The sequence below is a fragment of the Neomonachus schauinslandi genome, chromosome 12 (assembly GCF_002201575.2).
Source record: "Neomonachus schauinslandi chromosome 12, ASM220157v2, whole genome shotgun sequence".
Lineage (NCBI taxonomy): Eukaryota > Metazoa > Chordata > Mammalia > Carnivora > Phocidae > Neomonachus > Neomonachus schauinslandi.
The window spans coordinates 59,985,897-60,010,136 of record NC_058414.1 but is presented as its reverse complement, the minus strand read 5'-3'; the positions used below and the strand labels follow the sequence as shown (position 1 = coordinate 60,010,136).

Here is a 24,240-nt window from a genome sequence, read left to right as displayed (position 1 = left end):
TTTTGAAGGATCTAATTACCATAGCCAAACCCTTGGTGGTTGGCTTTCTCATAATTTTAGTTATGTTCATTAAAGATTATGATGCAGCATTGTTTCAAACACTAAAACTATAAAGATAAACAGTGTGAGGTTCCTACCCTTAAGGTAATTTCAATAAAGAGTAACCCTAAAAAATAGGGGTATGCATAGAGGAGGAGCTCCTAGCCCAACTTAGGGATTCAGGGAAGGAGAGATTATATACTGAAGGATGGAGAAGTGCTAACTAGGGGAAGATAAGTGAGAACAGCATTCTTGGCATTGGGAAATGGTGTGAAGATGTCAGGGGAGCTCTATGCAGTTAGTATGTTCAGCCAGGTAATGACAGAGCATGAGGCTGGGGGCGTGGGAATGGGTTAAGAAGTTTTGACATTAACCTTTGGCAATGAGGGAGGCACTGAGAAGTTTAGGTAAAGTGGTCCAGTTTATACTTCACGAATAGAAATACCGTCAGCTGCCTGGAAGGGTTAGGCTGAAAGTAACTAGTTAGAAGGTCACCACAAATCTTGGCAAGATTTGCTGGATAAGGAGGCTGAAAAGAGCCTAGTTACATCAGACACAGGTTTAGGTGGTAAAATTGCTAAAAATAAATGGATACAGAGGACTGACGGCAGAAATATGTAAGTGGACATAAAGGGAGGGCCACTAAAAAAATGTCTTTCTCAGTCACCAAAGGGTGATGGATAACATGGTTCACTACATCACTTTTTAACTTTTCATCTTTTCATATGCCCTGCTGCTGCCAAGCCGAGCTGGCTTTTACCTTGTTGGACTTGAGCATGGCCAGCTGTGGTGAACCTGGGGGAGTGCGATAGAGTAGCTCAGAGGTGAAGGCTGTGTTTGCGATCTGCATGCATTCTTCCAAAGTCTTCAGAAAAGTATTGCAGGTGGATTTCAGCAGAGTTCCCACATCAATTCCTTCCTACAAAACAACAAGAGTGGAAGATTCCTTTACCTTGCCAAAAAAGAAAGAGCCCAATGGTGGAATGTCCTTAGAGGTTTTTATCCACAATGTAGTAATAATGTACCCACCTATTTTGAAGGACAAATATGTACATCATTTACAAAAGGAAAATACTGAGTCCACTTTATCTACTAGCCCTATAAAGCCTCCATCTGACCCTTCACACTCTCCCCCCACCGTTCCAGCTGAAGGCAACAACTTCTTTCAATTCAAAAGTATTGTATACTAGCACTGTGCCAGGTGCTGGGCACAGAGCCCTCAGGGAGTTTCCGGTCTATAAGGGGTGGCAGGCATGAATCAGGGAATCACACAGATTGAAGATCAGTGGAATCAATAGAAAAATGTCTCCCATTGCCTGAGTAAAAATGAGGTTCTAGAATAGAGAATTAGAAACCATAAATCATTATTTACTTTCAGAATGGGGTTTTTGGCTTTCGGTACAGATGAGTTTAAGAGCTTTTAGCAACTGGAATTCTTTTGAATAGCTAATCACCTGTTCTCCCAGTTATTTTACCTGTTCAGGATGTTTTCCCCCTGAATACTGATATTAATAAGTTGTTCAGGAAACTGAGGCCACACCCTGAATAGAGAGTACAGTAAACACATCTTAATGGTATAAAAGAAACCAGACCGGGCCCAAGATGGAGTCGCTCATGCTAAGCCTCACATCAGCAAACCAAAAACTTCAGTTCCTATGCCTGGTTGTCCCAAAAAAGGCAGGCCTAGGTCAACCAATCAGCACAAGTTACCTGACCCAGCTCCAAGATTTCCTTTTGCTCCACATGAAGGAAGTAACCCTGCTTTAACCCTTTAATTAATCAGTAAAGGCCCAGCAGAACTTCCTTGTTCCTGCTCACTTTGTCTGTAACAATCCCTAGCCTCATAAGGCTTTTCAGAGTTCCTTTTTATCTGTTAGATGAGATGTTGCTTGATTCATGAGTTGTTGAATAAAGCCAGTAAGATTTTAAAAATTTACCCAGTTGAATTTTTCTCCTTAAGAGTGGCCTCTATATTTTCTTCAATTTTGTATTTCTAACAAGCTAGTCGATGATGTTACTGGTTGTGGACCACTATGATTCTGACATCAATTATGTGTGGGTTTTCCCATACCACGAAACAATTCTCTGACACCAGCTGGGTGTTCTATAACTCAACTCAATTCTGACACTATCTCCCTGAAGACAGTGTCAGCTCTCACAGGGCTGCTCCCCACCCCTCACTTCAGATACCAATGGCAAGTCCAGGTGGTCACTTGTGCTTCTGACTGATCTGCTACTACAGATTGGAGGTTCTAACCCCCTCCTCCTTTCAGTTGATTAATCTGCTAGAGCTGCTCACAGATCTGAGAAACATTTTACTAGTTACCAGATGGCCAGTTTACTACAGTTTATTATAAAAGGATACAACCCAGAAACAGATGCAAAGGGCAAGGCAGCTGGGAACGGCTCAGAACTTCTATGCTCTCTGACCACCACTTTGCCTGAATCTCCATGTGTTCGCCAACTCAGGAACTCTCCGAACCCCGTTCTTTGGGTTATGGAAGCTACAATGCACAGACATGACTGATGAAATCATTAGCCACTGAGATTAAACTCAATCTTCAGCCTCTCTTCTTTCCCAGGAGATGAGAGTGGGGTGGATCTGAGAGTTCTAACCCTCTAATCACTTGGTTGGGTTCTGGGTCAACCAGCCCCCATCCTTAGGCACTTTCCAAAAGTCGTCTCCCTACCATAACAAAAGACAATTTTATCATTCTCATCACAGGAAATTCTAAGAGTTTTAGGAGCTCTGCCAAATATATCTCTCTTATAAAGACCAAATATACATATTTCTTATTATAAATCAGAGTATCACAGCCACAGTTTCATTAGCAAGTTCCCAGGGCACTCTAAACATCTCCTTGGATTAAAAATTGCTCTGTTCACATTTTCCCTTCCCTGTTAGGCCAGGGTTTCCCTACCTGTGGCAAGACTGACATGGGGGGCTGACGAATTTTTGGAGTGGGGGAAGTCAGTGAGGGCGCTCTCCTACCCACTGCAGGATGTGAAGCAGCATCCTAGCCTCCATACAGTAGAGGCCAATAGCACTCCTTCGACCCTGACGACCAAAAATGTCTCCAAACACTGCAAATGTCTTCTAAGGGGCAAAACTGCTCTGGGCTGAGAATCACGGCTATGAACGGTAAGCATCCCAAGAGCAGGACTGAGATGTTTTTTCGGTATCCCTCCCTCCCGCCCTGTCCCAGCACAGTGTCTTGTACACAACAGGCAGTTGCTGAATGAATAAGAGAGGCCAAAAGGAAGTGAATGAAATCACCCTTATAAGAAAAACTGAAAGCACCACTAGTAGCATAATCTTCTTTTACTAAAACCATTAATTAGAATCTATAGATTCTTCATTTTGTAGGCATTGTTGTTCAGATTATAACTACTCTGAGAGGAGAGACCCTCCCTGGGTGGTATGAGCCATTCAACACACAGCCTAACACCAGACAGATCTTTTAATACATGTTTTAGGATGAGTAAATGACAATTTCATTAATAAACATTAAAAATTTCAATCCTGGTGGCGCCTGGGTGGCTCAGTCATTAAGCGTCTGCCTTCGGCTCAGGTCATGGTCCCAGGGTCCTGGGATCGAGCCCCGCATCGGGCTCCCTGCTCTGCGGGGAGCCTGCTTCTCCCTCTCCCAATCCCCCTGCTTGTGTTCCCTCTCTCGCTGTGTCTCTCCCTGTCAAATAAATAAATAAAATCTTCAAAAAATAAAAAAAAGATAAAAAAATAAATAAAAATTGCAATCCTTACTGACAATGGGCAGAAAAAAAAAGCTGTGTCTCCATCTTTGAAAGCATTAGTCTGTAGTAAAGCACAATTATTATGTCACCAATAAAATCCTGTTACAGGGGTGCCTGGCTGGCTTAGTCCATAGAGCATGCAACTCTTGATCTCTGGGTGGTGAGTTCAAGCCCCATGCCGGGTGTAGAGCTTACTTAAAAAATAAATAGATAGATAAATAAAATAAAATCTTGTTATAGTCTCATCAAAGATGACAGGTACACATTATTAATAGACATGATGCTGGCATGTTAGTAGTCATACCTATAGAAGCAGCTAGACAGGTAAGGCTGTATTTATAAAGTGATGCAAAGTGGGGAAAAACGTATTTTAGTACATCAGCTAGGCTAATGGCGCCAATGTTAAAGGTTCCAAATGTTATCAACTAATTAATCCTGAATTCATTCCATGAAGGAAAACAAATGCTTCCATATGCTGAAACGCACACATTTCTTCTCTTTGTTGAATTTTGTTACTTTTTTCCTCCGAAAAATAGTAAATTCCAAAATAGTCAAGGACTGTGTGAGAGTAATCATTACCTGCAAGCAATATCTGGTGCTACTTTTCCTGTCACTAAGACAAATAATATTTTACCTCAGAATTGGACACACCAGTTGTGGTCACTTCTTTTGTTTTATTTACTTGCTGAACAAGGAGGTCACAGTAGAGTCTTAGTTCCGACATTTTGGTTTTCAAGTTTTCAGTGTTTTCAGCAAACTCTAAATAACAAAATGATGATAATGTAATTACCAGGATGAATAAGGAATTTACTAGTTAGCATACCACAGAGTGGAATATATAACCTATACCTAAAGTCAAATGTTTATGGTATGGGTTATAGATAAGATATATATGAAGATAATGGGAGCAAGAAAAACAGAAAAAGGAGATTTCTAGTTTTTTGTAATCTATATTATTTCTTGGGCCAACATACTGAATGATCACCAGTATAGGAAGAAGGATACAGCATACTTTTCAAACCCAGAGTCAAGGGTTCAGAGTTTTGGTTTCATCTGCTGCACAGTTTTCCCTATCTGTAAAATGGGGTCATTAGCTATCTACCTGCCAACAGTACCCCAAACTGGGAAACTGTTCCATAACGTGCAATTATCACTAATAAGATGGCTCGTTAATTCACAGAACTGGTCCAGCATGCCACCCATCAAGGCTAACAGCACCCTCAGTGCACATGCTGCTCCCTCATTAGCACAGTGCTCCAGCTACTCTGGCGCTGAGGGCTCAGCTAGTCATTATCACTTCTGGATTTGTTCCCACAAAAGAGCTGCACGTTACAACCTGACCTGAGTCAAAGCTGACAGTGTCTGGAATATGCTCCCGATTTAGCATTAAAAAAAAAAAACCAAGGCAGAGGCCATTTTCCGGTGTCTATTTGAAGAGTCAAGCACATCTACAACACCTGTCATGAGAAAGAGGCCCCCGTCTCCCACCAATCTCTTCAGGTGTACATCCTGGGGACGGGGGCTGGGAAGGTGGTACTAGGGCTCAGGCAGGAAGCCCTGGCACTCTCCCCTGGCCCACACAGGAAGTTGTGCCAGGGTTCTCAGAAGACCTAATGAGGTTGAGTTAATGAGCAGTAAGCAGTAGCAACCTGACAATTAAGTATCCATCCCACCCCAGGGAAAGGGAGGGGAAAGTGGGGTGTTACTACAGAAAGTACCCTGCTCCAAGGCTTCTTTACCGAAGATCAACTTTGTGCCAGACTGGGTACTAAACAGTTTCATATCATTACTAATCCTCATAGCAACCCTTCTAATGCAGGTTATTACCTCTTTTTAAAATATGAGGAAGCTGAGGATTAGAGAGATTAAGTGACCTATGCCAAGGTCAAAAAGCCAGTAACCTACAAAGCCATGATTTGAATCCAGTTGTATCTGGCTCCAAAGCCTGTGCTCTTTCTATTATGATATGCTAAGAGAGAAGAGTTAGATATAGACTGTGGTTTAAATTCCAGAGGTATATGGCATTTGCACGATACAAAAAGCTGGCTGGGTGGTCAGAGGCAAGATAACAAATATGATCACCCAGAGATGCCAGTGGGTGATTCCCAAGGCTCCCAGACCAGAGGACAATCAATACTTAACCTTTTTCCTTCTGGGTCCTACTGTCGGTCAGGCAAGCCTTGGCTGACCCCAGGGCTACCAGCCACCGCTGTCTCTCAGCCACACTTCTGGCCTTCAGGTAGAAATACTGCTCCCCAGGGATTATCAGGTCCATGCGTGTATTATCTACAGAATGAACTGGGAGCAAGGCAGAGGGAGGTCAGAAAGCTAGAAGAGCCCTATCTGGGTAGCCTCCACCCCACCCAAATTCTTAAGCTCAACTGGTGCAAGTCACTAAAGGCTTCTTCCAAGGGAGGATGATAGCTAGCCCTTACCACCTCCCCTAGTTTATTTATCTCTTCCTCGATGCTTCTGCTGATGAAGAGGAAAACCTTGGCTGGCTCCAACATATCACCAAGACTAAAAAGAAGCACTCAATTCTCCTTATTGGAAGAGAGACAGAATCTCTTTTGGCTTGTGTGTATAAAGTAATACTGCTCTGAGGCCAAAAAGGCTTGCATGCCAACAGTAAGAGTGTGCCTCTCTATCTTCTTGGGTTTATTGGAAAGCAATCAAGAACACAATTATTTCTCCTTTTCTACTGTCCTTCACAAGTTAGAGCAAAAGTGTGAGACCTTTGGGAGAAGAAATAAGAAAACCACACTCTGATCTTCACCTCCCATCTGGCTGCAAAATACCTTCTAATCTGTTTCTCTTCTAATCTGTTTCAAAGCCACATCTTCTCAGCATGTCTCAAGATGTCCCCAAACCAAGAAGTAAAGGCTATTTGCAGGTCTTTATGTGTTTGCTTGTTTTACGTATGTGGTGGTGGTGAGAAGGTGTGTGTGTGTCCTGATCTAAACATAGAAGTGTTAGACGCTGCAGTAAAAAACTTAACTAAGCTTTGCACATAGTCGCTGGCTTTAGGTGAGCAAGTGACTAAAAAATGAGCACTAGATGTATGGTGAAGCACACTGCTCTCATTTATTTTGACTACTTCTTCAACAACCTCCTTGTAAAAACTGGCTGGTTTTAGGTCTTATTTGCAAGGCTTTCTTTGGGACATAACACTGTGTATCTTTGTACCATAAGAACATCAGAGAAAGACACGCAGAGGCCAGTGCTTTTTTATTTTATGGGAGAGACAGAAAGAAAAAGAAAACCTGCAAATCTCTTGGTCTCTCACCTTGAATTTCACAGACTGCCATTTGGATGCTCCCTTTGCAACCTTTCCAGGCATCTTCAGGAGAATCATAATAGGATAATATCCCCCCACAGAGAAGGAACCATCTAGGCTGCCAACCTGTAAACAGAAGCAAGAGCATGGTCTCAATTACTGCCTGCATGGGAGGTGCCTCCCAGGACACAGGAATGGGACCTGACAAAAGAGGCTGGGTCCCAGCTCCAAGCAGCTTAAATTCCAGGGGAAATTCTAAGGGAGAGAAGTAGGTTAGTAAATACCTGTATGCATGATCCCATTTTTTAAATTAAAAACAAACACCCACATAGTGGGTGGCATAGATTTTTAGTCACATAGAAAAAGTCTGCAAGGATCAGGAACATAGGGATGATTCTCTAGTTAACAGGATTACTGATGATTTTTATTTCCTTTTCCTTTAATATGGTACTAGTAATCTCTGGTTTTTAATTTTTTTAAGATAAAAGATTATTATCTCCTGGACACTGTTATCACACACTTGATCTCCTCTCCTCTGGTTAAGAAAGATTATCCCAAACTTAGAAATGAGGCAGAACATTATACTGCTCTGAAAGAGGACTTCAACCACCTCCATTTTGACCTCAGTCTATACTTTCTTAACTGATTAAGTTCTTCTTTCCCGCTTATCTCTGAACTCAGGCAAAAGACCCCACAAGCAAAGCATTCCCTGATAGGAACTGAAACTACTCCCTCAAGCATTAACCACTGCCGTGACTTCAGCAAGACCCTGCACAACTGACCCTAAGACAGTGATCGATCGACCTGACCTTTACTGCCCACATTTTCCTTATCTAAACCCAGGAGTATTTTCAGCACTTTGGAGGCCATCTTTGAGACGTTAGTCCGCTGACTTTTTGGTGTTGGTCTTCACTGAAATACATTTTTTTTTTGAGATTTTATTTATTTATTTGAGAGACAGAGAATGAGAGAGAGAGAGCACATGAGAGGGGGAAGGGTCAGAGGGCAAAGGAGACTCCCCGCCAAGCAGGGAGCCCGACATGGGACTCAATCCAGGAACTCCAGGATCATGACCCGAGCCGAAGGCAGTCGCCCAACCAACTGAGCCACCCAGGCGCCCTGAAATACATTATTTTCTTGTTTCACCACCACCAGTCAGCCAAACTCCCCACTTGGAAAAACTCTGTCTTTAGATTCTGTCAGCAGCAAGTGGCTGAACCTGGTCTGTGTGGACCCCCCACTGAGCCAGGTGCTCTTGTGCCCCTGTGGCCTGGCTACAGCCCTTTCGACGTCATACAGAGTTACAGAGTGCTAATAAGCCTGTGTAGGGGCATATGAGCCATAGGAGAAAAGAACTTTGACTCACTACTTAGTATTGACCCATTGAAATGAAATAATCTTAAAACATTCAAGGGCTTAACTACTTTTACTTTGGAGAATTTCAGGGGACACACCATATTCAGTTGAAATATATATCTTATCTAGTGCTCTTACCCAATCTATATTTTAGACAAACCAAACTTATTTTCTGCTTCTGGGCTGTTGCCTGAGCTGGATCTTCTTTCTAAAATGTCATCTCTGGGCGCCTGGGTGGCTCAGTTGGTTAAGCGACTGCCTTCGGCTCAGGTCATGATCCCGGGGTCCTGGGATCGAGTCCCACATCGGGCTCCCGGCTCAGCGGGGAGCCTGCTTCTCCCTCTGACCCTCTCCTCTCTCATGCTGTTTCTCTCTCGCTCGGTCTCTAATAAATAAATAAATAAAATCTTAAAAAAATAATAATAAAATGTCATCTCTGACTATTTCTGCATAGCCTTGTCAGAGTCCTCAGTCGGATATATATTTTTCTTTCTCTGAAATGCTACAGCCCTTTAGGGATACATTTTTCTAATGAGACTCTTCTGTGGCTGAGGCAGACAGAGAGAGGGCCAGTAGGAGCTTTGAGCACAGCTCTGTGCGCTGCTTAGGTACAGATGTCTGGTGCCTGATTCACACAAATCAAGAGGCTTGAGACCCAAGAAGAGCTGTGCTTCAGTCCGGGTCAGAAAGCAGGGAAAGACCAATGTCCCAGCTCAGGCAGGCAGGAGGAGTTCCCTCTTTCTTAGCCTTTTTATTCTGTTTAGGTCTTTGACTGATTGGATGAGACCCACTCACATTAGGGAAGGCAATCTACTTTACCAGTTCAGATGTCAATCCCATCCAGAAATACCCTCTCACAGACACCCAGAAAGATGTCTGGCCAAATGTCCAGGCACCCCATGGCCCAGGCAAACTGACACATAAAATTAATCATCACACACCATCAATTTTAAGACATACCATTATTTTATGTAACACAAGGAAAAAAAAAATAACACCTGCCCATTAAGCAATATGACATGGTGCTGATTCTAAGATGCTTCCCGATTTCAGTTGTTGAAATGTGAAAAAATATCTACAAATTGAAAAAAATGTGGCCCTAGACTAGGTTTATCTTACAGTAATCTGAAAAAAGTTAAACAGCTCCCCACCCCCCCCACCCCCGCCCCACGAAGCACAGCTGCAGTTGTTTTTTTTTTATTCTTATGTTAATCCCCATACATTACATCATTAGTTTTAGATGAAGTGTTCCATGATTCATTGTTTGTGCATAACCCCCAGTGCTCCATGCAGAATGTGCCCGCCTCAATACCCACCACCAGGCTAACCCATCCTCCCACCCCCCTCCCCTCTAGAACCCTGTTTGTTTTTCAGAGTCCATCGTCTCTCATGGTTCATCTACCCCTCCGATTTCCCCCGCTTCATTCTTCCCCTCCCGCTACCTTCTTCTTCTTTTTTTTTTTTCTTAACATATATTGCATTATTTGTTTCAGAGGTACAGACCTGAGATTCAACAGTCTTGCACAATTCACAGTTAAGTTTTGAAAGTAGCTGGTAAACTGTAATAACAACTGAAACAACCACCTTCCCTATAATGGGTTCTACATTTACCTAAAAGTTATATATATCGTTATTTTATCCTATAGTTTTTAACTATAAAAACCATGACCAAGAATAACTTTTCTTTAAAGCATAAAGTTACTGGATTTTCAGAAGGCACATTAAGAGACCACAGAGGTCTCATTCCCATTATATGACATTTACAGGCAGAGCAATGCAGAGTCTAGAGTGGGACTGGGACACACTCCTCTTTCATGATGTCCTGTCCTAGGAAGCTCAGATACAGCTCAGAAATAACTGTATGAGAAAAGAGGCAAGAATGAAGAGGCCATTAATACATTTCCTGTTTTAAATTAATCTGCAGTTACCTTGACTGATGTGATAGTTAATTTTATGTATCAATTTTATATATCATGATGGGCTGAGGGATGCCCAGACAGCTGATAAAACGCTATTTTAAGGTATGTCTGTGAGGGTATCTCTGGCAGAGATTAGCATTTGACTCAGTAGACTGTGTGAAGATTGCCCTCACCATTGCTGGTGGGCATCATCCAATCCACAGAGGGCCTAAGTAGAACAAAAGGCAGAGGAATGGAGAATTTGTTCTCTCTTTGACCTGAGACATCCATCTTCTCCTGCCTTAGGACACTGATGCACCTGGTTCTCCGGATTGTCGACCCAGGTCAGGATTTATACCATCCACCTCTCCCAATTCTCAGGCCCTTGAACTCACACCGAATTGCATCACCAGCTTTCCTGGTTCTCTAGCTTGCCAAGAGCAGATCATGGGACTTTTCAGTCTCCATAACTGCAAGACACAATTCTTACAATAAAACCCTTCATGTATTTATATATATACATACACACATATATATGTATACACATAATACGTATACAATTCTGTATACTATTGGATCTGCTTTTCTAGAGAACCCTTACTAACACACTTGGAAATGATAAAATAATTCAAGGTAACAAAAGAGCAGATGAAAACTGTGGGTGTAACCAGTCCCTGCCCTCTTAGATTACCATTAGATTAATCTTCCTGTCCAACCCCCACTCCTTTTTTTGGCCATTCTCTATTGGAGATGGAATGTGGTGTCAGCCAAACTCCCCACTTGGAAGGATTAGACAAGAAACTTCGATGAGCAGAGAAAAGTTTTAGCTTATATAAGCTATCCCTGCCAGAGATGGGGTAGGGGAATAAAAGTATTTAAATGCTAATTTCACACACTGCATTATCCTGGATTATTTCACTACAGAAGGTAGAGCGGACATTTATTTTTGGCAACCTGGCATCCACCCTTCACATTTCTGTTACTAAAAACCTCCTTCTCCACACTCTATCCATGTAGTTGGGTGGGGCTGACCAGCTCCAGGGGGGACATGTGATTCAGGCTTAAATGGAGCTTCACATCCCCTGTCCTCAATGATACACAACAGGCAAGTGACCCAACCAAAGATAAACTTGGGACTATTGCTGGGTCTGGACAAAGGCGGAAAGAAATGGAGACTCTCTCTTTTCTTTGGTCTTGCAGATGTTTGCCTGGAGCTGCCAGCAGTCATTCTGCCATCACACGGGACCTAAACATGATTCACACATAAAGGGACTGCGTGTGGGAGAACTTGAGGGAGGCAGGGAAAGGATGCAAATCCAGATGACAGTTCTGAACACCATTCACAATAAGACCATGTTATAACCATAGATCAGATACCCACTGAACTTTTCAGGTAAGTGAGCTTAAAAAAAAAAGTGAGCCAATAAATTATCTTTTTTTTTTTTTTTACTTCAAGCCTGAGTTGGTTTTTTTCCTAAATAAAAGAATATTAAATATCACATGATCAACCTCACTAAATGTAGAAAAAGTGAAAGCACTTGACAGAATCTAACACCTTTCATAATAAAAACTCTCAACCAACTAGGAATAGAAGGGAACCTTTTCACCCTGATAAAGGCACCTAAAAAAAAAAGCAAAAACAAAACCCACAACTAACATCATACTTAATGACAAAAGCATGGATGCTTTTCCCCAAGACAACATATAGATGCTTCCTCTCGCCACTTCTATTCAACCTTTTATTGGAAGTTCTAGCCAGGGCAATTAGGGTACAAAATGAAATAAAAGGTATCCAGATTGGAAGGGAAGAAGCAAATCTACCTCTATTTGCAGACACACTCTTGTATATTTCAAAACAAAATGAAGCAAAACCTAAGGAGTCCAATAAAAAAGACTATTGGAATAAATAAGTTTAGCAAGGTTGCAAGATAGAAGACCACTATACAGATATCAATTATATTTCTATTACAGTTGCAATGAACTGAAAATGAAATTAAGTAGACAGTTCCTTTTATAACAACAAAGAGAATAAGATACTTAGGAATAAACTCAACAAAAGAAGTATAAAACTTATACTATGAAAACTGTAAAACATTATTCAAAGAAATTAAAGATTTGAACATCATTATTCCAAAACTGTTACCAGCTTGTTCTTTTCTCACATAGTGCAATATCTTTCTATACTTAATTGACAGCAACTGTTCGCAAAATTCCCTTTTTTCAGCTCAACTAATTGTTGAACAATGTGTATTTTTTCAATGAGGATAATTTTCTTGGTAAAAATGTACATATATTTGGATCTAAAATAGCATAGCTCATGCTAATTCATACATATTTTCTTCCTTTTTTATTTCACAACTACCATTTTTAAATCAGAATTTCTAGAGATGTTCTTATTCCTTTAAAGATCCAAACCAAAAAGTGATTACTTATGAGTCATACCTATGTCTAAAAAATACTGTAGCTTCTTTTACTCAGCACCCTTGTGACAAGTAACTCATCCAAACATTTCACTAAAGAAAAAAAAAAAAAGAGTACTCCATTAAAAAGACACTTTCTTTCTTTTCCCCCAAGATTTTATTTTTAAGTAATCTCTACCCCCATCATGGGGCTCAAACTCAGGACCCCAAGATCAAGAGTCACACACTCTACTGACTGAGCCAGCCAGGCACCCTGACACTTAAATTCTTAAAAATATTTTAAAATTTACGGGGCGCCTGGGTGGCTCAGTTGGTTAAGCCACCGCCTTCGGCTCAGGTCATGATCCTGGAGTCCAGGGATCGAGCCCCGCATCGGGCTCCCTGCTCGGCGGGGAGTCTGCTTCTCCCTCTGACCCTCGCCCCTCTCATGTGCTTTCTCTCTCTCATTCTCTCTCTCTCAAATAAATAAATAAAATCTTTAAAAAAAAATATTTTAAAATTTACATGTAGTCAAATTTCTTCTTTGGTTAACAATTCTGAGTTTTGATAAATGCATAATCTTCTAACAACCACCATAATAAAGATACAGAAAGATTCCATTATCCTCCCCTCAAAATTCCTTTGTGCTGCTCCTTTGTAGTCAAGCCCTCTTTCTCACACTTTATCCCTGGCCAACCACTGTTGTGTTTTCATTTTAAGTTGAAAATATTTCCCAATTTTCTTGGAGACTTCCTCATTGACCCACGGGTTACTCAGAAGTATATTGTTTAATTTCCTAATATTTGGGGATTTCCCACATCTTTCTGTCATTGATTTCTAGTTTATTTCTGTTAAAGACAAGGGCATTCTTTTCAACTGGGCACGGTTTCTACTACAGCCCAGAACATGGTTAATTTTAGTGAATGTCCCATGTGCATTTGAACAAAAAAAAATGCAGTAGGGGTGCCTGGGTGGCTCAGTCGGTTGAGCATCTGCCTTCCGCTGGGGTCATGGTCCCGGGGCCCTGGGATCCAGCCCCATGTCCGGCTCCCTGCTCAGGGGTAGTCTGCTTCTCCCTCTGCCCCTCCCCCTGCTCATGCCCACTTTCTCTCTCAAATAAATCTTTTAAAAAAAGAAAAAGAAAAAAATGCAGTATTCAGCTGTTGTTTGAGGGATTACTTTATAAATGTCAGTTAGGTCAAGTTGGTTGATAGTGTTCGGATCTTCTGTATCTTTGGATGATTTACTGTCTATTTGTTCTATGGATTACTGAGAGAAGAATGCTGAAGTTTCCAAAGATAATTGTGGATTTACTTCTCCTTTCAGTTCTACCAACTTTTTTTCTCTGTTTTTAAGACTGGATAATTTCTATTGACTTATCCTCAAGCTCACTGTTTCTTTTCTGTGTCATCTATATTCTACTGAGCCCATGTACTGAGTGATTAAAAAAAAAATTATATTATACTTTTTAGTTCTAAAATGTCCATTTAGTCCTTTTCAGTATTTTATATTTCTCTGCTAAGAATCTATACCTTTCCATTTGTTTCAAGAGTGTTCATCTTTACCATGGTGGTTGTTTTGTCTTCCCTCCCCAGTCTGCTTGGTATTATTTACTTTTCAGAGTTCTCAGGTAGTTGCTTGAGTACTTCATTCAGTTTTTAGTGTAATCAGTGGGAAAGAGGCTACAGTGAACTTACTCCATCTTATCCCAATAACAACACTCTTAAATAGAACTAGTAGGATACCCACTAAGTGAAATGTCAACCTCATGCTAAGGTACATCACTCTGCTTATAAACCCATCATAGTTTCTTCAGAGCTTCTGCCAATTAGGGGTTATGGGAAACCAGAAGTTTACAATCTTATTGTTTAACAGGAAAAAAAAAAAAAAAAGATAAAAAAATTAACATGTTGCAAATTTTTAGAAGTCCATAATGAAATACTGCTGAGTAGAAAAGCAGAACAACACGAGAAGGGGCTACTTATCTCTTATAGAAAATTAAGCTAAGGGGCACCTGGGTGGCTCAGTCAGTTAAGCATCTATCTTCCGCTCAGGTCATGATCTCAGGGTCCTGGGATCAAGCCCCATGTCAGGCTCCCCACTCAGCGGGGAGGCTACTTCCTCTCCCTCTGCCCCTGCTCTGCTCTCTCACTCACTCTCTCAAATAAATAAAATCTTTTAAAAAAAAAAAAAGAAAATTAAGCTAAACGTAAAGAAAAAAGAAGAAGGAAAGGTGCTTTTTCATCAATCATAAGAGGTAAAAACTAGTGAGCATAATCAAACAGGAACAGAACAGAAGAAGCAAAAAAGCTGAATGAGCCTCTAACTTCTTTCAACTTTAATTTCCTTTTTCTACAGAATTACAGCATGAGTCTAATAGTCTCTTTCAGCTTTCAAATTCTGTAAACCTCTATCTTAATTCAAAGTAACAGGAAAGTCAATTCTTTTGCAGAATCTATTTCAAGAGAAAGTAATGTCAAGAAAATAAAGGGAGACTAAATTTCTTCATAGGAATAACAATCTTTCTGAAGTGGTGAGTCAAGACTTAATTTAATCACCATAAATTATGGTTGCTGTATTCATAATCCATATATATTATATGATGGTTCAATACAGTATATTATGGATGTTTTATAGATATGTTAAAGGTGAGAAAACCTACCATTTTTACACTGAAGGAAAGCACAGTTACTGACCCCTGACCTCTACAGTCTTGGTGTTTTCCATGTCCAGCTGTGGGTACGCAGCCATATTCCACCTCATCAGAGTCCTCCCCCATAACTCAGCTTCCCTCTGGGAGCTGCAGACAGGACAGGGGATAACAAGGCTGTGGGCTCCTCTGCCAGGTCAGTCATAAGAGTTTTGTTGCAGTTGGGAAGGAGGGAAGAAGAGATATCCCTAATAGTAAGAGATAATAACCAAGCATTAACTAAATTATAGGTTCCTCAATTTACCATTAATTAATTCACAAAGCATTTTTTGAGCACTTATAATTTGCCAGGCTTAGAGATTTAGAGAAGAAGATCCCAGCCTTCAAAGAGTAATAGTCTACTGGGGAGTCAGGCATGCAGATGGTGAGACTATAATTATAATATATCATATCAAATTCTCTTATTGAGCCTGCTGTAAGTCACCTCTGCTGTGTGCTTTGGGCTATCAAACTGGATATTTGTTATATTTACTTGTTCTGGGCAAGGCTTCTCATATATGTCCCACCAGCACCTTACTCAAGAAAACAGTCAGGTAACTGGTTCAAGTTCAGACTTACAACATCTAGATGTGTCATCTTGAGCATGTTACTTAATTTCTCTGGGCATTATTTTCCAATTTATAAATGAGAGAGATGGACTAAACTGAATATCTAAGGTTTAACATGTCATCTTCCTTCTGACTATAATGTCACTTTTTACAAACCCAGCATCCCTTACTATCCTAGCTCCAAACCTGAGGGCCCCATCCCTCCAGGTCAGTCCCTACGTCTTTCCCAATTGCCCTCATTTTCACTCCTGGCTTCAACACTATACCATGCCCACAGAGGTATATGGTGTAAAATCATGGGAAGGACATGAAGTCAGGCAGGCCTGGCTCAAGACTTATTTGCTGTGCAATTCTTTCTTTTTTTTTCTTTAAGATTTCTTTATTTGAGAGAGAGAGAGAGAAACCCAAGCGGACTTCTCGCTGAGCGCAGAGCCTGACACAGAACACAGTCTCATGACCCTGCGATCAGCCTGAGCCGAAACCAAGAGCTGGACTCTCAACCAACTATGCCACCCAGGCGCCCATTCTGTGTGATTCTAAGTTAATTATTTATCTTAAAAGCCTTGGTTTATTCATCTGTGAAATGGAGGATACTGCCTCCCTTTTCCCCTTCCATCATCATCTTGTCATGTATTTCAGCTTTCCCTCCTCCCTTATCATGTTTTAGCCAGCTATATCTTCCTTATGTGCTGTTTTTACCTGTTCTTCCCTCCTATTCAGAAACCCTAAGTGACTCCCTACTAATTAAAAACTCTCAGGCTTGACCTGGCTTAACCCAACAACACCTCCTGCTCTCAGGACAGAACTCTCCTTTTTAGTACTGCTGGTTTCCTCACTGAGGGTCACTTCTGTTCCCTTACCTTCCCCTTCTGTCCAGGTCAATTTCACCCACCCGTTGGTCCCACCTCTTGAAGAAAGTTTTCCCTGACCACTCCTGAAAAAGGATTCCTACATTTTCCTTTCCTTTCCTATCCTTTCCCTTCCCTTCCCTTCCCATCCCTCCCTCCCTTCCTTCCTCCCTCTCTTAGTTTCACCTTTCCTTCCTTCCTTCCCTCTTTTTAGGATTCCTACATTTTTCTTAACAAAGGTATGCCTGTCTCCTTGGACCAGTTTTACACCTTACTCATATTCTTTCTTCTCTATATCATTTCTCGCTGCTTACAAGGGCCTCAGAAGACTAAGGGCTGGTCTCCACCCAAGTTGCATATATTGGCCAGTAGAGGCAGAAAAACAAAAGGACATGTGTGATGTCAACCTGGACAACCAAAGACTTCAACACTCCAGCCTGTCAGGGTTGCCCCAAATTTGCCTTTAAAATTCCAAGAAAGACACTGGAGGGTGATAGGTAATAGCTAACTACACCTAGGGACCAGCTATATGCACAATGTGCTTCTTCTAAGCCTTGTCAAGCCACAGCCTTGAAACAACCATGTAAAAGCTTAAGGGTCAACATCATGAATTTAGAAGGGCATTTTTCGTAGTTAAGAAGGATATCCCCTAGACTATGATCTCCTTGAGAACAGGATCATGTTTTATTCAAAACAGTATCCCTAATACCCACACAGGGTCTAGTAAGAAGCTGATACTTAGTGTTTCATTCATTCTCAGTGAATGAATGATTGACTGGCTATTAGACTGTGTTAAAAAGTAGATTGTTGAGACCATTCCTCAGGTATTTAAAAATCAAGACAGAGCCATCCTTGTCTTGGATTATACAGGAACAATTCTATCCAAAGTACGTGGAATAGATTCTCAAGCAAATGATATTTTGCCTTCTTTGATGTAATAGGAATACTGAGAAAGGTCAGCCCTCTCTGGCTAACTTGTTAAGTTATCCATTTTTCCATCTCTCCTGGTACTGTCATACCCTCCACGAACTTGAAAATAGATCTAGGGAGAGAAATGCCCAAGCATCATGGTATTTTTTTGGACTCACCCTCCCTGTTGTCTCATTCATCTCTCTTGTGTCCAACAGAGCTCCACTGCCTGTTTTCTTATCTGTCTCAAATCTTTTCCTAATGGAATTTAACTGGCTTTTGCTCAATTCTAAACAAGACGAAAGTAATGGTAACAGGATTTGGCAAAGATTAAACACTGAGAGTATAGTCTGAGAAAAAAGGTCCCCAACCCTCTTCAATCTACAGACCACTTCAATGACATAAGATTCCACGGTCACCCCTAACATTGCCAACCACATCACACATCAGAATCAATGGAAAGACTGTGCTGCTTTTGATGGAGTGCCAATGAGGCAATGGTCAACATCTCTTATGTTCCTTACCAGATTATTAATTTTTGCTAGAAGCAAAAGTACAGTATTACACAAAATTACATGATCTGTAATCAGCATTCATTCAAAAGAATGACTGTCATAGGACTACACAGTCAATTCCAAGATTCTGATGGTTCATTTGAATATTTTCCTTTATAAATTATACCACTCCAACTTCCAAAAGGAGGACTGAAAGAATTCAGGATACATATACTCTCAGAAGCCATGAGGAGCCACAGTTTGCACAAAGACAAAATAAACAACTGAATTTTTCTGGCATCGTTAATGAAAACAGCTGTCCAATTAACCTAACAGTAAGTGAACTATGTACCAGGCAGGTTCATATATGTTATCCATCTCACCTTCATAATAAACCTAGTATGCTATTATTCTTGCTGTCATCTTAAAACCGAGGCTCAGGGAGAGTAAGTAACTTGCTCAAGGCGTCAGCACTAGTAAGTAGCAGAGCAGAACTTTGAACTCAGGGCTTTCTGACTTCAAACCTTCGCATTTAAAACATTCAAATATACTGGCCCATGATCCCGTCACTGAAATCATGAATAAGGAGTTGAACACTGGATACCACAGAGAATGTGAAAAATAAAAGTGACCCTTAACTCTCACATCACACAAAAAAATTAACTCAAAATGGACCACAGACCTAAATGCAGGAGCTCAAACTATAAAAACTTAGAAAAAACCAGGAGTAAATCTTCATGACTTTGGGTTAAGTTAGGCAATAGTTTCTTAAGCTATGACAGTAAAAACACAAGCAATAAAAGAAAAAAAATTGATAAAAATTAATTTTAATTTTAATCAAAATTAAAAACTTTTGTGCAGCAAATGATACCATCGAGAAAGTGAAAGGTAATCTACAGAACAGGAAAAAATATTTGCAAATCATATATTTGATAAGGAAACTATATCCAGAATAAAGAACTCTTACAATTCCATAACGACAAAATAATTCAGTCAACAAGTGGGCAAAGGCTGTAAATAGACATTTCTCCAAAGAAGATATACAAATGGCTCATAAGTGCATGAAAAGATGATCAACACAGTCATCAGAGAAAGAGAAATCAAAACCACAATGAGATACTACTTCACACTCACAGGAATGGATATAATAAAAAACACAGATAATAATGAGGTTGGTGAGAATGTGGAGAAATAGGAACATTCTTTCATTACTGTTAAGAATGTAAAATGGTGCAGCCAGTTTGGAAAACAGCTTGGTAGCTCCCCCAAACTATTCAACAGAGTTACCATATGACCCAGCAACTCGACTCCTAGGTTTACATTCAAGAGAAACAAAAACATGTACACACAAAAACTTGACACAAATATTCACAGAACCTTTACTCATAATAACCCAAACAAATAGAGCAACTCAAATTTCCAATTGATGAATGGATAAACAAAATATGGTATATCCGTACACTGGAGTATTATTTGTAATAAAAAGAAATGAAGTACTGATGCATATTATACATTCATGAACCCAAAAAACATTATACTAGGTAAAAGAAGTCAGTCACAAAAGACCACATTACGTATGATTTCCTTTATATGAAATGTCTAGAACAGACAAGTTTACACAGACATAAGATTAGTGGTTGTCAAAGGCAAGAGGGGGTGGGGTGGGAATGATTGCTAACTGGGTTTCTTTTGGGGATAATGCAAATGTTTTAAAATTGTGGTGATGGTTACACTCTGTAAATACACCAAAAACTATTAACTAGTATACTTTAAGTGGTGAAATTTATGATAAGTGAATCATTATCTCAATAAAAATGTTAAAACAACAACAACAAAAAGGTTGGCCAGTGGTTATGAGACCATGAGAATCTTGCTCTGGATCACTCACATTCTAGATGTCCTCTTGGCACGGTTTATACAGCACAAACATATATGGGCAAGAGTCACCCTCCTCCACCTGGGTTGGGGGGGGGTAGTAAGCAAAATTATAGCACCTCCTCAGACAACCATCTGGTCAGTATTATGCAAGCTTTTGTTATTTCTGGAATGCATACTGCAAAGTGCTTGTGCCCTAACCTGCTGGTTGGGCCCATGAAGCCTGCAGCTGGATAGAGCTCAGGGCAGCAGTCCTCCTGTTTGCTGAGTGAGCAGGAAAGGGACCTAAAACTGCAAAGCAGAAAGCTCATAGCACAGCTCAGAAAATTTCCTTGTGACAAAACATATGCACAAAGCTGAGCAAACTCTTCCTCACTCCTGAACTCCTCCCTTCCTCCTACCCCCAAATAGAGTCTGCTATTCTAGGTCAACATACTTTAAATATAGGTGCATTATGAATCAGCTAGAATTATATAATGATCAAGCAGGAAGGACCTTTCAAAGTATTATGTAATGGAGCAATGACTCTGAAGCCACTTACTAACTGTGTGACCTTGGGCCAGTTCCTTCACCTTTCTGTGTCTCAGTATCTTCATCTGGAAAATGGGAATAATAAAGGCAACTGCTTCTTAAAATTGCCGTGAAGATTAAATGAGATAATCCATGTAAAATGTTTAGAATAGTGCCTGGAACATTATTGAGTTACTACTTTTATAATTACTAACTGGTAAATCTCATCATTTTTATGGAGGAAGATGCTAAGCTCAGAATGATAAAGTGACTCTGAAGCTGGCAGTGACAGAGCTGCTATCAACTGATTCCTCAACTAGGGTTCTACTGTAGAGCATTAATTTACAACCGAGCATGTATAATATTCCCTGACCAACTTTTAGGGCTTGAAAGATACAAATAACAAACACAATGCCTAGCTCTGGGTCTCACACAATATAGGTATTTGTGAAGTGTCTGATCCTTTCCCTTTCATTCCAGGTGTAATCTAATATTTGAAGAGAGGGCTTGACACTAAATCCCAGAATGTCCAATGTTCTGATGCTTAAAAAGTGGGATGGCTCAGGGCTGTTGAAGAAAATACACATAAGCTCTTGCTTTCTCTCTCGCTTCCTTTTTTTTTTTTTCATTTTCCTTTTAAGGAGCACAGGGTACCTGAGTATAATACCTAGTGTATTAGGGAAAGGGACTGCTTGTATTTCTGTATTTTAGCACTACACTCATGTAAGCAATTAAGATGCTACTCTCGGGCTTTGATGATGCTTCCAACTTTCAGTAATTGATACCTACCAGTTTAATTCAAGAGGCAAGAGAAACTCACAAAATAAATACAGTATTTAGCAAAATACAATAAATGCAATCAAAGTAAGCTTTTAAACAATCTCATCATTTCTCTCTCCTTCACACACTCCAACCACTCCATGGTGTTTCTAACAGCGTAAGAGACCCTGCAGGGGCCTATCAAGCTTCCTACCCACCCCTGCAAGCCTTGTTGGAGGCTTAGCCTCACTCTAAACTCTGCAGCCATGTGGGTCTTTCCTTTCCTCACTCACCTGTCTCTATCCCGCCTTGGGGCCTTCATAGTGACATTCCCTGTAGCTAAAAATTCTTCGTTGCAACCTCCAGTTGCAGCTTTGCCTTGGCCTCACTCACTTCTATTTATCCTTTAGGCTCTGCTTAAATCTTTTCTTCAGAGAAGCAGTCCCCAATGACCCAAACTAGCTTCTCCCCTTCACCTTCCCCCAAATCACACACACTTGGAACATGTTTCTAAGTACTTACTCAACGAATGTCTTTCTCCCCCACTAGACTATAAGCTCAAGGAAAGCTGGGACTGTGTCTGTCTCACTCAATGTTGCTTGCCCTGTGGCTAACATAGTGCCCAGGACACAGTAGGTGGTAAGTGAAATTAACAATATCCTCCAAATAGTCAAAGGATCAGCTAATAAACTGATTTCCTAACTTCTCCACTCAAATTTGACAAAAGGCTTCCCATATCAAGCTGTGGGCATGACAAAATTATACAAACAGGTATGTTTTAGAGAAAAATTCAGATGAACACAAACTGGGGCTGGGATTATATATATTTTAAAATTATGACATATAAAACCCTAAGAAAAAATATTACTTTTAAAAACAAGCTTCATGGGGCACCTGGGTGGCTCAGGTCATGATCCCAGGGTCCTGGGATCGAGCCCCATGTTGCCCCCTGTTGTGTTGGGCTCCCTGCTCAGTGGGGAGACTGCTTCTCTCTCTCCTGCTCCCCCTGCTTGTGCTCTATCAAATGAATGAATAAAATCTTTAAAAAACCAAACAAACAAAAAAAACAAGCTTCAGAAAAGAAGAAGTAACAATGTTTTCATCAAAGCTTGTCATTAACAGTCACACTATGCTCTTTTGGGAGACTAACTCACATAGGAGGGTGAAAGAAACAAGAATGCATTTGTTCCTCCTAGGCTATACTGCTCCTTTCTGAAGTAAATTTATCTCCTAACGAAAGACAATGTGCTGAAACATAACTGTAAGTATATCCAGGAAAAGTACCCAGCGGTGGAATGGGCTTCTATGAACAGTGTGCCCACAATGAGGAGGCACCTGGGTCAAGGGAACAAGCAGCATGATATAAGGACAGCTGCCTCTGGCAATGGCTCCAGCCGCCTTTTTTTAGGGCTTCCACCCTGGCACACTCACAGAATTGACTTCTCTTACTTGGGGCAGAAAAAAAAAAAAAAAAGAGAGACTTTTCCAACAGGACAGATGGTACAGACATCACATGATAAAGATTCCAAAAGATCCTTCTAGAGAAATTTTACTTTATTGAAGGATACATAAAAACAGTCAGGGGGAAAAAAGGCATTTCACAACAGGAAGCAGGTACTGTACCCAGAGACTAACCTTTCTACATAAAGGAGGAGAGTAAGAAAGGTGAAGCAAAAAAAAAAAAAGGGGGGGGGGGTGGGTAGAAGAAAAGAACAATGAGTGTTCAGGTTGAAAGAAAAAAGTTAAATAGCATGTGTGATGGAAAGGGGTGAAAGACCAGGAACTAAATTTTACTCTAGGGCATAAGATCCATACATCTCAGGGCTTAGAGATACCTCAAAGGAAAAATTACCTGATCAAGCATGTTCCCTTTAGCTTAGTAGAGTGTTAACCAGCATCAGACATTCACCAAAGCCCAGCCACAAGTTATCCACACCCAATTTAATCCTCAACAGCAAAGGCCAGATCTTCTAAAACACTTCTCAGTCTCTACTAATGATTATAAGAAAAATAAATAGAACTCACTTCTATCCACAGTTTGCCTAAGGAAGAGATTCTGGGTACACCCAACAGGTGCACTTTTGGCTGTGCTATGTCATCTCATCAAAGTCATTATGCCAACTGATCCTCCCAGATGCATCAGTCCTTAAACCACCCCAGAGCATCACCACAACTACAACATTTAAAAAACTGTTCTATCAAAGAAAGGATGAGACAATATATCTCTCCCACTATAAGAGATAATGGGAATATTTCTGGTCTCAAATACACTGCTATTAAAATTAAAAGTGTCCAGCTCATTTTCCATAATAAAGTTTAGTTCCCAAAAGGTGCCTAACACAAGTTTCTAGCAAGCAGGCGGCTTTTACTAAACACTGGTTGCACAAAGGAAAAAAAAATGCTCGTTCTGAATCATATTCACAGCTGGAGAACAGTTATGACCTTCCAAGATACGAAATAAAGTACTTCCACACATTGGAAAGGGGGCGGGGTACTATTTTTAAGCCATTCTGCTCAGAAGTGCAACGAAACAGTTGCCACGGTTTCATCTCATGGTAATTTCTGAGTCTGTAAAACAAAAAGAATGCTCAGTGAGAAAAGCAAAAACTGTGTACATACTTTGGCGCTTTGAAACTGTTGAGATGGAACTCTGATACCTTGGTCCGCACAGGTGACTCCGAAGGTGACAAAAGGGAAGTGTTTGCACCGGGGACTTTGTTTGAAAAAGGACCTTTCACCTCTGGAATTCCAGCTCACCTTTGGCATTCATTTGAAACCCTCCAACCTATCTGCTGGCCAGGCGAGACCGGTTCCTTCGCCAGAATTCGACAGACTCCCAGAAGACCCCACTGTGAGAGTCAGCGC

The 24,240-nt window shown here is 40.7% G+C and overlaps 1 protein-coding gene across 2 annotated transcripts in view; it reads right to left on the bottom strand.

The window, feature by feature from the left end:
* PLEKHA8 (pleckstrin homology domain containing A8) overlaps positions 1-24,240 on the bottom strand; it is a 51,082-nt gene that overhangs the window by 26,115 nt on the left and 727 nt on the right. Inside the window, exons 2-6 of one of the 2 annotated variants that reach the window (XM_044919997.1) lie at positions 7,079-7,195; positions 5,935-6,090; positions 4,427-4,551; positions 2,058-2,078; positions 800-958 (exon numbers count right to left, since the gene is read on the bottom strand). In XM_044919997.1, coding sequence (XP_044775932.1) covers positions 800-958; positions 2,058-2,078; positions 4,427-4,551; positions 5,935-6,090; positions 7,079-7,195 — 578 coding nt within the window. The remainder of the gene's footprint in view (positions 1-799; positions 959-2,057; positions 2,079-4,426; positions 4,552-5,934; positions 6,091-7,078; positions 7,196-24,240) is intronic. The other variant, XM_021689645.2, reaches the window with a different exon arrangement.